A 15,727-nucleotide genomic window follows, 5' to 3' on the forward strand; every position below is an offset into this window, starting at 1 on the left:
CAGTAGATACTGAATCATTTACTATAGAAGTTACTGAATCATTTAAAGTAGATACTGAATAATTAACTATAGAAGTTACTGAATCATTTAAAGTAGATACTGAATCATTTACAGTAGATACTGAATCATTTACTATAGAAGTTACTGAATCATTTAAAGTATGTACTGAATGATTTATTATAGAAGTTACTGAATCATTTGAAGTAGTTACTGAATCATTTATTATAGAAGTTACTGAATCATTTACAGTAGATATTGAATGATTTATTATAGATGTTACTGAATCATTTACAGTAGATACTGAATAATTTATTATAGAAGTTACTGAATCATTTAAAGTAGATACTGAATCATTTACAGTAGATATTGAATGATTTATTATAGATGTTACTGAATCATTTACAGTAGATACTGAGTCATTTACTATAGAAGTTACTGAATCATTTAAAGTAGATACTGAATCATTTACAGTAGATATTGAATGATTTATTATAGATGTTACTGAATCACTTACGTAGATACTGAATAATTTCTAATAGAAGCTGAACTGTTGATTCAGCATATACCTGAATCATTTATAGCAGTTACTGAATCTTTAATAATAGTTACTGAATCATTTACTATAGCACTTACTGAATCATTTATAGCAGTTACTAACACATTTATTACAGTAGTTACTAAATCATTTATTACACTGAATCCTATAGAATTTGTACTAAATATTTTTAGTAGTTAATATAACACTTACTTAGATACTAAATAATTTGTAATAGACATTAAACTGTTTATAGATGTTACTGAATAATTCATAGTAGCTAATAAATAATTTCTAATAGATATTGATCTGTTACTGAATCATTTATAGTAGTTACTGAATCATTTACAGTAGTTACTGAATCATTTCTAATACATATTGATCTGTTACTGAATCATTTATAGTAGTTACTGAATCATTTACAGTAGTTACTGAATCATTTCTAATACATATTGATCTGTTACTGAATCATTTATAGTAGTTACTGAATCATTTACAGTAGTTACTGAATCATTTCTAATACATATTGAACTGTTACTGAATCATTTATAGTAGTTACTGAATCATTTACAGTAGTTACTGAATCATTTCTAATACATATTGAACTATTACTGAATCATTTACAGTAGTTACTGAATCATTTAGAGTAGTTACTGAATCATTTCTAATAGATATTGAACTGTTACTGAATCATTTATAGTAGTTACTGAATCATTTACAGTAGTTACTGAATCATTTCTAATACATATTGAACTATTACTGAATCATTTACAGTAGTTACTGAATCATTTAGAGTAGTTACTGAATCATTTCTAATAGATATTGAACTGTTACTGAATCATTTATAGTAGTTACTGAATCATGTACAGTAGTTACTGAATCATTTCTAATACATATTGAACTGTTACTGAATCATTTACAGTAGTTACTGAATCATTTAGAGTAGTTACTGAATCATTTCTAATAGATATTGAACTGTTACTGAATCATTTATAGTAGTTACTGAATCATGTACAGTAGTTACTGAATCATTTCTAATACATATTGAACTGTTACTGAATCATTTACAGTAGTTACTGAATCATTTAGAGTAGTTACTGAATCATTTCTAATAGATATTGAACTGTTACTGAAAAATTTGTAGTAGTTACTGAATCTTTTCTAATAGATACTGAACCGTTTACAGCAGTTACTGAATCATTTATAGCCAATGCTGAATCACTTCTAATAGACATTAAACTGTTAATAGAAGTTACTGAATCATTTATAGTAGCTACTGAATCATTTCTAATAGATCACATTTAGCAGTTACTGAATCAGTTACATGGATACTGAATCATTTATATCAGTTACTGAATTGCAGGTCTTAAAACTGGAAATAATAAATCTCTCAGCAGCTTTAAACATTTAGTCCACAGTCTTCAGGCTGGTGATGTATTTTATAATAGAGGTGAATTGAGGCTCTCCAGGCTGAGACTGATGGGGGGTAATTGCCCCCCCCGTGCTGACAGGGAGCACAGCAGTAATCAGTGAATTAGTGATCCACTCAGGAAGCAGGGAACCCATCAATTTCCACAGAGTCCACCCTGCCTTTATCTCCCAGTGTTTACTCGCCGCTGGAATACAGAACATTTTCAGACCCACACCTCCACCCAGAGCTCCATCCGCCTTCAACCACGGGAATCTCATGCATTCCAATCACAGAGTGTAATCAGAATCACCATCTCTCCGCCGAAGCCCCGCACCTCTATTCTGATCCTGCGGGGAGGTGGAGGCGAGGAGAATGAGAAACAGAGCGGCAGTGTGTTCACGTACAGACATCAAACGGAAAATTCTACGTATATAAAAAACCTCCTTTACTCTTTCGTGCTCAGTTATGGTAAATGCAAATTAGTTAGTTAGTTAGTAATAAAGACCATCAGCAGGATAAATCTGTTCAACTCCACCTGAAAAGCTCTGCTTGTTACGAGTTGTTTTAACCAAAACATCAAAATAAAACTAGAGTGAAACTAAACCAGAGTGACGCACCATTTAGCACTGAACTGTTTACAGCAGTTACTGAATCACTTATATAGATACTAAATCATTTAGAGTAGATACTGAATCCTTAATTGTAGATGCTGAAGCATTTATCATTTATCCTAAATCACCCTTAGCAGTTACTGAATCAGTTATGTTGATACTGAGTTGATTATAGCAGTTACTCAATCAGTTACATAGATAGTGAATCATTTTTAGCAGTTACTGAATCATTTATAGCAGTTACTGAATCATTTATAGCTGCTACTGAATTAGTTACATAGATACTGAATTATTTATAGCAGCTACTGAATCATTTATAGCAGTTACTGAATCATTTATAGCTGCTACTGAATTAGTTACATGGATACTGAATCATTTATAGCAGCTACTGAATCATTTATAGCAGTTACTGAATCATTTATAGCAGCTACTGAATCATTTATAGCAGTTACTGAATCATTTATAGCAGTTACTTAATCAGTTATAGATTTATAATAGATACTGAATCATTTATAATAGATACTGAATCATTTATAGCAGTTACTGAATCATTTATAGATTTATAATAAATACTGAATCATTTACAGCAGTAACTTAATCCTTTATAGATTTATAATAGATACTGAATCATTTACAGCAGTTACTGGATCACTTATAGATTTATAATAGATACTGAATCATTTATAGCAGTTACTGAATCATTTATAGATTTATAATAGATACTGAATCATTTACAGCAGTTACTGAATCCTTTATACATATATAATAGATACTGAATCATTTACAGCAGTTACTGAATCATTTAGAAATGTATAATAGTTACTGAATCCTTTATAGATTTATAATAGATACTGAATCATTTACAGCAGTTACTGAATCCTTTATACATATATAATAGATACTGAATCATTTACAGCAGTTACTGAATCATTTAGAAATGTATAATAGTTACTGAATCCTTTATAGATTTATAATAGATACTGAATCATTTATAGATTTATAATAGATACTGAATCATTTACAGCAGTAACTGAATCATTTATAAATGTATACTAGTTATTAAATCATTTATAGCAGTTACTGAATCATTTATATATTTATAATAAATACTGAATCATTTACAGCAGTTACTGAATCCTTTATAGATTTATAATAGATAATGAATCATTTATATATTTATAATAAATACTGAATCATTTACAGCAGTTACTGAATCCTTTATAGATTTATAATAGATAATGAATCATTTATAGATTTATAATAGATACTGAATCATTTACAGCAGTAACTGAATCATTTATAAATGTATAATAGTTATTAAATAATTTATAGCAGTTACTGAATCATTTAGAGATTTATAATAACTGAAAGCAATCTCTCAGCTTTAAACATTTGTAGTTTATGATATAATTAATTCTTTACAACAATAAAGAAAGTGCTTTACGCAAATCCTTATTGGGCTCTTTGTTAAAATTTAAAAATGTATTTACTCTTCTTGTGCCGATGGTAAAATCATAAATAAATAAATAAATAAATAAATACATAAATAATTACATAACGCTGAGATGATGAACACTGAATACAGTTTCGCCTACTATGCACTGACCAATCACAGATACTGACGCTTATTATTCTACAAGCATTCTGGCAACCCGGCCGCAGGCTGACCAGCTGGATCCACATTAATGTTGGATGAGGAACCCGTATCTCCAGTGTGAATTCTCCATTCAGAACCGCCAGCACCACTTTATAACAAGACCACCCTTATACTGAGTTATTAATGGCTTAATATTTGCTATTTATGTTTATTTATTAGGTTATAAACACCTTACAGATGGTTAATAAGCAGTTATATATTTATTACACAAATAAAATAAACAGTGCTCTGTCCCTGAGCCTCTATATCCCTCTATACTGATAACACTCTGGATCATTCTGCTTCCTGTTCTTCTTTTATCTTGTCTTATCAGTCAGTGTCAAATCTCTCAGCTTCAGCACATCATCCTCTACTATTGATCCCCGATCAGAATCAGCCTCTTACTCACCAATCATCATCCGACCTTTTCATTTCCTCCTGTTTAGTTTCATCTTTCTTTATCTCAGACGCTCTATACCAGGGGTGTCCAAACTACGGCCCGCGGGTCATTTGCGGCCCGTTTCCTTTTTTGGAGCGGCCCGCGAGGTATTTTAGAAATAGAATGAAAGTTAGCCCGCTGTTAAGCAGGTTTTTATAATGTGAGACTCAAAGTTTTAATGCTAGGTGTCAGAAACGGGCCAAAGAGTCGGAGAGAGTGCACATTTCTAGGGCAGAAAAACGGGGCAAAGAGTCTTAAAGTGGAGAGGGTGCGCATTTCTAGTGCAGAAAAACGGGCCAAAGATACTAAAAGTGGAGAGGGTGCGCTTTTCTAGTGCAGAAAAACGGGCCAAAGAATCTAAAAGTGGAGAGGGTGCGCATTTCTAGCGCAGAAAAACGGGCCAAAGAGTCTAAAAGCGGAGAGAGTGCGCATTTCTAGCGCAGAAAAACGGGCCAAAGAGTCTAAAAGCGGAGAGGGTGCACATTTCTAGCGCAGAAAAACGGGCCAAAGAGTCTAAAAGCGGAGAGAGTGCGCATTTATAGCGCAGAAAAACGGGGCAAAGAGTCTTAAAGCGGAGAGAGTGCGCATTTCTAGCGCAGAAAAACAGCCAAAGAGTCTAAAAGCGGAGAGAGTGCGCATTTTTAGTGCAGAAAAACGGGCCAAAGAATCTAAAAGTGGAGAGGGTGCGCATTTCTAGCGCAGAAAAACGGGCCAAAGAGTCTAAAAGCGGAGAGAGTGCGCATTTCTAGCGCAGAAAAACGGGCCAAAGAGTCTAAAAGCGGAGAGGGTGCACATTTCTAGCGCAGAAAAACGGGGCAAAGAGTCTTAAAGTGGAGAGGGTGCACATTTCTAGTGCAAAAAAACGGGCCAAAGAATCTAAAAGGGGAGAGAGTGCGCATTTCTAGTGCAGAAAAACGGGCCAAAGAATCTAAAAGTGGAGAGGGTGCGCATTTCTAGCGCAAAAAAACAGGCCAAAGAATCTAAAAGCGGAGAGAGTGCGCATTTCTAGTGCAGAAAAACGGGCCAAAGAATCTAAAAGTGGAGAGGGTGCGCATTTCTAGCGCAGAAAAACGGGCCAAAGAGTCTAAAAGCGGAGAGAGTGCGCATTTCTAGTGCAGAAAAACGGGCCAAAGAATCTAAAAGTGGAGAGGGTGCGCATTTCTAGCGCAGAAAAACGGGCCAAAGATACTAAAAGTGGAGAGGGTGCGCATTTCTAGTGCAGAAAAACGGGCCAAAGAATCTAAAAGTGGAGAGGGTGCGTATTTCTAGTGCAGAAAAACGGGCCAAAGAGTCTAAAAGCGGAGAGAGTGCGCATTTCTAGTGCAGAAAAACGGGCCAAAGAATCTAAAAGTGGAGAGGGTGCGCATTTCTAGCGCAGAAAAATGGGGCAAAGAGTCTTAAAGCGGAGAGGGTGCGCATTTCTAGTGCAGAAAAACAGCCAAAGAGTCTAAAAGCGGAGAGAGTGCGCATTTCTAGTGCAGAAAAACGGGCCAAAGAGTCTAAAAGCGGAGAGGGTGCACATTTCTAGCGCAGAAAAACGGGGCAAAGAGTCTAAAAGCGGAGAGAGTGCGGATTTCTAGCGCAGAAAAACGGGCCAAAGAGTCTAAAAGCGGAGAGAGTGCGCATTTCTAGTGCAGAAAAACGGGCCAAAGAATCTAAAAGTGGAGAGGGTGCGCATTTCTAGCGCAGAAAAACGGGCCAAAGAGTCTAAAAGCGGAGAGAGTGCGCATTTCTAGTGCAGAAAAATGGGCCAAAGAATCTAAAAGTGGAGAGGGTGCGCATTTCTAGCGCAGAAAAACGGGCCAAAGAGTCTAAAAGCGGAGAGGGTGCACATTTCTAGCGCAGAAAAATGGGCCAAAGAGTCTAAAAGCGGAGAGAGTGCGCATTTCTAGTGCAGAAAAATGGGCCAAAGAATCTAAAAGTGGAGAGGGTGTGCATTTCTAGCGCAGAAAAACGGGCCAAAGAGTCTAAAAGCGGAGAGAGTGCGCATTTCTAGCGCAGAAAAAGGGGCCAAAGAGTCTAAAAGTGGAGAGAGTGCGCATTTCTAGCGCAGAAAAACAGCCAAAGAGTCTAAAAGCGGAGAGAGTGCGCATTTCTAGTGCAGAAAAACGGGCCAAAGAGTCTAAAAGCGGAGAGGGTGCACATTTCTAGCGCAGAAAAACGGGTCAAAGAGTCTAAAAGCGGAGAGATTGCGCATTTCTAGCGCAGAAAAACGGGCCAAATAGTCTAAAAGTTGCCGTAATTGAGGAGTTTAATATTAAAGAGACATCATGAAATGAAACATCAATTTGAAAAATCTTAGTTTACACAACACTGTTAAAGATAAAGATAGTAAATCAAGTAAAATGGTGTGTAAATGAAATAATCAGGAAAAAATTATTATTTAAAGTGGTATATTTCATTATTTGTTTTATTACAGAGTCTGTGGCCCGTGACTTCAAATATATTTCTCCTTCTGGCCCCCAACAAAAATTTTGGACACTCTATACCCATTTATTAATCAGTTATTAACACTTATAAGCACAGTCACGACTTTTATTGTTTAATACAAAACATATTACCATTTAATAATGAGCTAAAACACTTATTAATGAAAGTTTTTTTTTTCATTTAAAGAGCTATTAATGCTTATAAGCACCAGACGATTTAAATTATTATGTGTATTTATGAGTTATTTACCCTTATAAACATAAGAAAGGCTCTCTTTTTAAAACCTATATCATACGACCACTTAATAATGTGTTATTAATACTTATACATCTGAAAAAGGCTCTTACTATAAAGTGTAGAAGACACTGGCATGTATTAAGGAGCTATTAACAGTTATACACAAGAGAAATCAAACTTGAATTTTTGCACCAGGAGTAAAGCAGCATAAAGTTATCAAAAAGCAGTGTGTAAGACTGGTGGAGGAGAACATGATGCCAAGATGCATGAAAAAAAAACTGTGATTAAAAACCAGAGTTATTTCACCAAATATTTATTATTTCTGAACTCTTAAAACTTTATGAATATGAACTTGTTTTCTTTGCATTATTTGAGGTCTGAAAGCTCTGCATCTTTTTTGTTATTTCAGACATTTCTCATTTTCTGTAAATAAATGCTCTAAATGAGAATATTTTTATTTGGAATTTGGGAGAAATGTTGTCTGTAGTTTATAGAATAAAACAACAATGTTCATTTTACTCAAACATAAACCTATAAATAGCAAATACAGCCTTATGAATGCATTATATTGTGTTGCAAGTATGTTTATAGAGTCTAACAGAGATGATATTCATAGAATCAACAACAATACAGTTAGCCTGTGTCCAAGAATAGCCCAATATCTCAGAATTCTGACTGTGATATCTCTTTATCAGCATTCGGGCTTTAAAATGTGTTTATTGTATATTCTGACCTCTGCTTTATTTCCCACAGTGAGACTGGAGTTATTGATACTCAGTGTACAGATTGTATAGGCTGACGTCTATTGATTTCTGCTTTATTTATCTGTAGGACTCATCCGGAGCAGCTTTAAAATATCTCAGCTATTACTCTGCACTTTATTATTCACTGTAACACGATAGCAGCTGATACGGGAGTGTGTAAGTGTGTGTAAGTGTGTTGGGGTGGTGGGGGTCTCTGATTTAGTTATTTATAGGTTTATGTTTGAGTAAAATGAACATTGTTGTTTTATTCTATAAACTACAGACAACATTTCTCCTAAATCCTAAATAAAAATATTCTCATTTACAGCATTTATTTACAGAAAATGAGAAATGACTGAAATAACAAAAAAGATGCAGAGCTTTCAGACCTCAAATAATACAAAGAAAACAAGAAGTTCATATTCATAAAGTTTTAAGAGTTCAGAAATAATCAATATTTGGTGGAATAACCCTGGTTGGTTTTTAATCACAGTTTTTTTTTTCATGCATCTTGGCATCATGTTCTCCTCCACCAGTCTTACACACTGCTTTTGGATAACTTTATGCTGCTTTACTCCTGGTGTAAAAAATCAAGCAGTTCAGTTTGGTGGTTTGATGGTTTGTGATCATCCATCTTCCTCTTGATTATATTCCAGAGGTTTTTAATTTGGTAAAATCAAAGAAACTCGTCATTTTTAAGTGGAGCTATACATTACTAATCATGTTTGAGCAGTTTAACCAGATTTATTACCCAGATAATAATTACTAGTAATTACAGCTATTAACTAATGCAAATCTCTGCTGTTGTTCAATGCTAAACTGTTAACACACTGTACGCCACATGTGCAGGGCTCTCTGCTTAAATCCAACCCAACGCAACTCCGTTTACTATGCTAAACAACTCACTGAAAACAATTTTAGAGTTTTGAAATTTGATAGAGCAATAGCAAATTGTCTGCATTCCGTGTTAAAGCAGCTTCACTCTATACTGCACAACTACTGTATACTCGCTGCTCTGGAGCACAGAAACTTCTTCCTGTATTTACTTTCTTGTTCCTGCGACAAACAGCTCTGACCAATCAGAGGAGACGACGTGTTGGTGTGGTTTGTTGGGGAGCATTTTAGGTTTTTTGGCAGTTTAGGTTTTGGGTGCCTGTGTGAAAACAAACCAGACCGAGGTAGAAACTCTACAATTAAAGTAATCATACTTTACTAGAGATTTATACTAGAGAAACTACAGATGGAAGGTAATAATAAGTAGCATAAGTAGCATTATAACATATCGTAGCCTCTATAACCCACTATGCTCCTCACCTGCCCCTCCAGCGCCCCCTAGAGTCTGGACAGACCATGATGACCTTGTTTCCCATAAAAATCAAAAACTCTTTGGTGAACAGTGAGATAACCAGTCTGATTATGACCAGATACCATTTTTAAGGGCGTTTTTATACCAACACTGTTTGGTTCGGTTACTGAACACTGACTCTGGCTTGTTTGTTTGATTGAGCAGGTATGAACACAGTAATCAAAACAAACTAATTCTGGAGCGGTTCTCTTGTGGTGAGAACTTGATCTGGTCTCGATCTGACCCAGATATTAAATATACTTCTTTTTATTGAGCTAAACTGATGATAAAGTGCAGATTAATCTGATATATTAGCCAGATAACACTAATTAGATACCACAGCTATGAACAAACGCTCTCTCTGCTGCTGCTCCATGCTGTTTACACACTAAGGGCACAGTATGTGCTTCGTTCACTGCTCACACATGTGCTGTACGTCCCATTAAAAACACGATCCAATACAATATCGGTATCGGGGTCGATATTGACGTAATTTAACATATCGTATATCGACTTACCAATCCATATTCCAGTCCACAGCTTGAACTGGACAATAAACCCGCTGTAACATTAACACGAAACACATCATTGATCCGGATTCCAGTTCCACAGTTTACCCTAAACCCCCAGCAGCTTCAGTCTGAGGCTGACTGAGTAACTTTAGCTGAAAACTGCATTCTGTTGTTGTAAAGGTATTACATTAACTACAGACTGGAGTAAACTATAGTCATAATCCACATATCCTATAAAATCACAGCATCTACAAACACTAACCAGCACAAACACACCCATCTGTTATTAAACACAGAGATTAATTTAGTTCAGATATACAGTTAGCATCGCCAGTTAGCCGTTAGCCATCTCCATTAACATCTGCATTCTGTTAGCCTAGCTAGCATCGGGCCGACAGCTGCATTCTGGCGTTGTAAATGTAATAAGTAACTAACTCAAGTGAATTAAAGCCATAATCCAAATCTAATATCAAACCACAGATCCTCCTCACTTTAACCAGCACTAATAAATTAATCTGTTATTAAAAAACACAAAACAGGGATTAATTCAGCTCGAAAGTACAGTTAGCGTCTCCGGTTAGCAGCTTATCCACTACTCTAGATGTCAAAATAAAAGTCTCCAGCGCAACCAGTGCAAAAAATAGTCTAGTCTTTTTTTTAATATTTAATACAAATTAAAATATTTAATTTGAAAGAAAACTATTGTATATTTGTATATAAAGTGTTTCAAATAAATTACTTTTGAATGCATTTCCATTAAATGCACTTGTGTATAACGTTACCCTTCAAAGGACTGTGTGGTCTGTTTCAGCCTCATTATGTAACCTTAATCATAGTACTAATATTAAACTAAAAGTATCAGTATTTCTATCGGTATTGGCAGTTTTATATCAGTTTTATATTGTAATCGGATCAGAGCTGAAAAAATAAGACCGTCCTATCACATTTTGGTGTGTTTAGGTTTTTATGCCTGTGTGAAAACAAACCAAACAGAGGGAGAAATACTTAAACAAATGGACAAACTCATCAACTGATCCATATTATAGAAACTTTCACAACTACAGGTGTAAAAACGTCCTGAAAGTCCTGTAGTATAAGTGTTCCTACCTCAAACCACTGTCCATGGGACTGCATCTTCAGGACCACGCAGGGGTCGGGTTTGGACAGGGCGTCCCGGTCCGATATGCCCTTACAGGCCACGCGAAGCTCCACTTTAGTCAGGCAGGGGCTGTTAAACAGGCCCAGCGTCTCGGCCGCAGACTCGTAGATATTACTCATTTTTAAGCTGGAAAACAAAGAACCAAAACATTAGGAACAGTGAGGATAATAGCTGGGCAATACGTAACCTCAACTCAAAAAAACGCTGGGAGAGTACGGAAAACTACAATCTCGTTCTACATCACAATCACAGCAGTCAATCAAGAACAGCATACTCTCGACCGGAAACAACTGTCCACCTCTGTCTACCGAGGACTGAGGTAGACAATCTATATCTGGGCATACAGTCCTTACAGTACCTACATCTCCCTTACATCTCCCTTACATCTCCCTCATCTGCTGACTTGCCACGGACAGTAGCTATAGATCCCTTCCTAAGAAGAAGTCTGATGGCTTATCCTGCTGTGTAGATTGTATGCCTGAGGTTCTCAACCGAAATGAATGAAATGGCGTTTCTTCGATTGATCTAGTGGGCTGGGCTCTGGTGGGGGTTTTGACAGGTAAGGGGTGGAGCCAGGATGGTTCTATGTATGTATGTATTTATTGATGACCTCACAATAAGGGAGGAGCATCAAAAAACCTGGATGGATTTATCTATAGAAAGCTCTGCATCACATTGTTGCCATTTGAGAAATAAGACATTTAGGCACTGAATGAAGGAAGTTATCTGGGCATACAGTTTTAAACTTTTTACCTTAATACTTATATCTCCCTCATCTGATGACTTGCCACAGAGAGTTGGTATAGATCCCTCCCTCAGAAGAAGTCTGCTGGCTAATCCTGGTGTGTACGAAATAGCGTTTCTTCAAATGATCTAGTGGGTGCGGCTCTGGTGGGGGTTGACAGGTGAGGGGTGGAGACAGTGTGGAAAACTCCCTGCTGGAGTCAGCGCGGTGACGTCAGCGACGTACCACACACTTGCGTGCATGCATGACTTTAAGTTTCAGTGTGCTTGGCTGGCAGACACTTGCCGTTTGCTCCAGCATCTTGTTGAAATAGTACCCCCTTTTTGTGTGTATGTGTGCGTTGATGACAATGTAAGTACTTTGTTTTGACCTGTATTTATGTTGTGTCATCTGCTTGTGTTATTTACATGCTGTTTAGTCCAGTAACCGGGTAACTTTAAGTTTACCGCGAGCTCCCATTCATTTCAATGGGAAAATGATCTATTCCTTAAATGCATTGCTAAATGCTTACTTTGGGGTTAAAGTTACATGAATAGTTGGGTTTGAGAGTGCTTTAGCGGTATTTTCTACCTGTGGTGTTATTTCCACCGTTCTGTGGCTGTTTGAGGCATTATTTAGCTTCTAAATATTGTATTTGCTGTAGCCTACCTATGGCGCCATGTGTTGTTCACGTGAACAGGCTAGACAGGCTAGACTCTATGGCGGCAATACCGCTTCTGTCATTTGTGTCTTTGAAGCGCCACCCGTTGGCTACTATAGGTACTGCACTTGAATTTTCTCTTATTTAACCCTATGAGTGCCTAGATTTCACTTATATTATTTGATATTACTAGCCACTTGCAGTAATTTGGTTTTCTTGTCATATTAATGTTACTTTGGTGCAATTACGTTATTATATATATATATATATATATATTGTTTATGTAACTTGATGTGTGTTTTGATATTATTACTGCATGTTTGCATAATTTAATATAATGTAGAATTGGGTTTATACAATTTCTAATTATCTCTCTGTATATGTTTATGTTACAGAGACCACACAAACACACAAACACACACACACACACACACCCAAACATACTCACTCTGTAATGCACACAAATTCTGTATCATTGAATATGTATGCAACACTTCATTGAAGAAGCCACTTTAATACCTGGAAATCAATAAAGCTCTCAATATCACCTGAAGTCGCAGCTGTTCTCTGATCGGAGCACATAGTCAGTGAGGGGCAACTAGCTATCAACGTACACATCCGTCACAGACAGGGTGGTTCTATGTAGGTTTCCTGGTTTATTGTGATGTCACATTAAGGGAGTAGCATCCAAACGGCTGGATGGAAGTTATACTTATACCATATGGATGCTTTACAATCACGTTCTAAAGACAACCATCACAACCACGGTGGCCAATCACGAACAGTGTAATCTCAATCGAAAATGAAAATTAAACCAATCCACCACCAATCTATACCTGCGCATGCAGTCTATACAGTATCTACATCTCTCTTACATCTCCCTCATCTGCTGAATTGCCACAGACAGTAGGTATAGATCCCTCCCTCAGAAATAGTCTGATGGCTAATCCTGCTGTGTTGATCGTCGAAATTGCGTTTCTTCGACTGATTTGGTGGGTGAGGCTCTGGTAGGGGTTTTGACGGGTGAGGGGTGGAGCCAGGGCAGTTCTATGTAGGTTTCCTGGTTTATTGATGACCTCACAATAAGGGAGGAGCCTCAAAAATGCTGGCTGGATAGTTTTTTTGGTGTTTGGAGTGTTTATAGGAAGCTTTGTTATTTTAAATGTAATGAGGCGTGAGCACTGTGAAACATTGTACCATCGTACAAAAAACACTGTGATACAGCAAAACACTGATAAAACAGCACTGCTCCGCCCATCCCAGCATGCACCTGCAGCTCTGAGCCAGCCAGGGATGGTCTACAGGACAGGTGGGCTGAAGATTCACACCGGTTTCTGTCTCTAACAGCAGATCCTCACACTGTAGCATCTCGCTAACACCGCCGGCAGCGCACAGAACGAGCACAGGGCGGTCCCGCCGGACCCCTGTTCCCGGGAACACGGCTCGCAGACCTGACCTGAATACCGTACAGCGTCGAGCGAGCGTCCCCTGCGCTCCGACGCTCAATTATTCATGCGTCCCCGAGCGTCCCCGCCGTCCGCAGCCCCGCTAGCTTCCAGTTTTTTGGTTATTTTTAGATGAAATCACACTTTTGACACCGAGACGCCGGAGAGACACTTCATTAGAAACAAGGGTTCCTCAATCTGACCTCACACAGCTGTTCATTTCACACATCTGGAGCTCGGCCACGCCCCCAACCTGACCCGCCTCCTGTCTACAGATAAGCTCCTCCCACACTGCATTATCATTGGCTGGTGTTATCTTACTCTCGCTCCTTTTTTCTCTGTATATCTGCAGTAACTGGCTCGATGTTTTGTATTCAAATGTAGAGTAAGTATTATTAGTGCCATTCATAGTGCAGGAGGCGGAGCTTATTAGTAAACATGAGAAAACAGATGCACTGTAATTGGCTTATCATTTAGCATTCAAAGAATGTAAGAATACAGCAATAGTAAAAGAAAAGGCGGGGCTTATCACATAACAGATGAAAAAAACAACACTGCACTCTAATTGGCTAGTTGTTAAGTAATCAAAGATAAGAATTTAGCAATGGTAGAACAGGGGGCGGGGCTTGTTAGAAAAAGGTGGGGGAAAAACAAAGCTGCAATGTAATTGGCTAGTTGTTTAGTACTTAAGAGTAAGAGTGTAGCATTAGTAGATCAGGAGGCGGGGCTTATTAGAAAACAGATGGAGAAAAAAACACAAATCTGGGCTCTAATTGGCTAGTTTTTTAGTATTCAAAGATGAGAATGTAGCAATAGTAGAACAGGGGGTGGGGCTTATTAGAAAAAGGGTGGATAAAAAAAACAAAGCTGCACAGTAATTGGCTGGTTGTTTAGGACTTAAGGGTAAGAGTGTAGTATTAGTAGAACAGGAGGCGGGGCTTATTACAAAACAGAAGGAGAAAAAAAACACAAAGCTGGACTCTAATTGGTTAGTTCTTTAGTATTCAAAGATAAGAATGTAGTAATAGTAGAACGGGAGGCGGGGCTTATTAGAAAAAGGGTGGAGAAAAAAAGGACTCTAATTGGCTATTTGTTTAGTATTTAAAGATAAGAATGTAGCAATAGTAGAGCAGGAGGCGGGGCCTATTATACAACAGATGGAGAAAAAAAAACAAGCTGCACTCTCATTGGATAGTTGTTTTGTATTTAAAGTTGAGAATGCAGTATTCATAGTGCAGGAGGTGGGGCTTATTAGAAAACATGAGAAAACAGCTGTACTGTTATTGGCTAGTTTTTTAGTATTCAAAATAAAAATGTAGCAATAGTAGAACAGGAGGCAGGGCTTATTAGAAAACAGATGGAGAAAAAAAAGTACAGCTGCGCTGTAACTGGCTAGAAGTTAAGTATTCATAGATAAGAATGTAGCAATAAAAGCCCAGGAGGCGGGGCTTATTAGAGAACAGGAGGCAAAAAACATAGCTGCACTGTAATTTGCTAGTTGTTTTGTGTTCAAAGATAAGAATGTAGCAATAGGAGAAAAGGAGGCGGGGCTTATTAGTAAACATTAGAAAGCAGCTGCACTGTAATTGGCTAGTTGTTTTGTGTTCAAAGATAAGAATGTAGCAATAGGAGAAAAGGAGGCGGGGCTTATTAGTAAACATTAGAAATCAGCTGTACTGTAATTAACTAGTTGTTTAGTATTCATAGATAAGAATGTAGCAATAGAAGCCCAGGAGGCGGGGCTTATTAGAGAACAGGAGGCAAAAACATAGCTGCACTGTAATTGGCTAGTTGTTTGTTGTTCAAAGATAAAAATGTAGCATTAGGAGAAAAGGAGGC

At 37.3% G+C, this 15,727-nt stretch overlaps 1 protein-coding gene across 1 annotated transcript in view; it reads right to left on the minus strand.

Annotated features, from left to right (window-relative positions):
* cpne4b (copine IVb) overlaps positions 1-15,727 on the minus strand; it is a 99,188-nt gene that overhangs the window by 80,930 nt on the left and 2,531 nt on the right. Inside the window, exon 2 of the mRNA XM_022665340.2 lies at positions 11,007-11,184. Within this exon, the coding sequence (XP_022521061.2) occupies positions 11,007-11,177 (171 nt within the window). The 5' untranslated portion in view covers positions 11,178-11,184. The remainder of the gene's footprint in view (positions 1-11,006; positions 11,185-15,727) is intronic.

Source organism: Astyanax mexicanus, chromosome 3 (genome assembly GCF_023375975.1).
Source record: "Astyanax mexicanus isolate ESR-SI-001 chromosome 3, AstMex3_surface, whole genome shotgun sequence".
In the NCBI taxonomy this organism is placed as follows: domain Eukaryota; kingdom Metazoa; phylum Chordata; class Actinopteri; order Characiformes; family Acestrorhamphidae; genus Astyanax; species Astyanax mexicanus.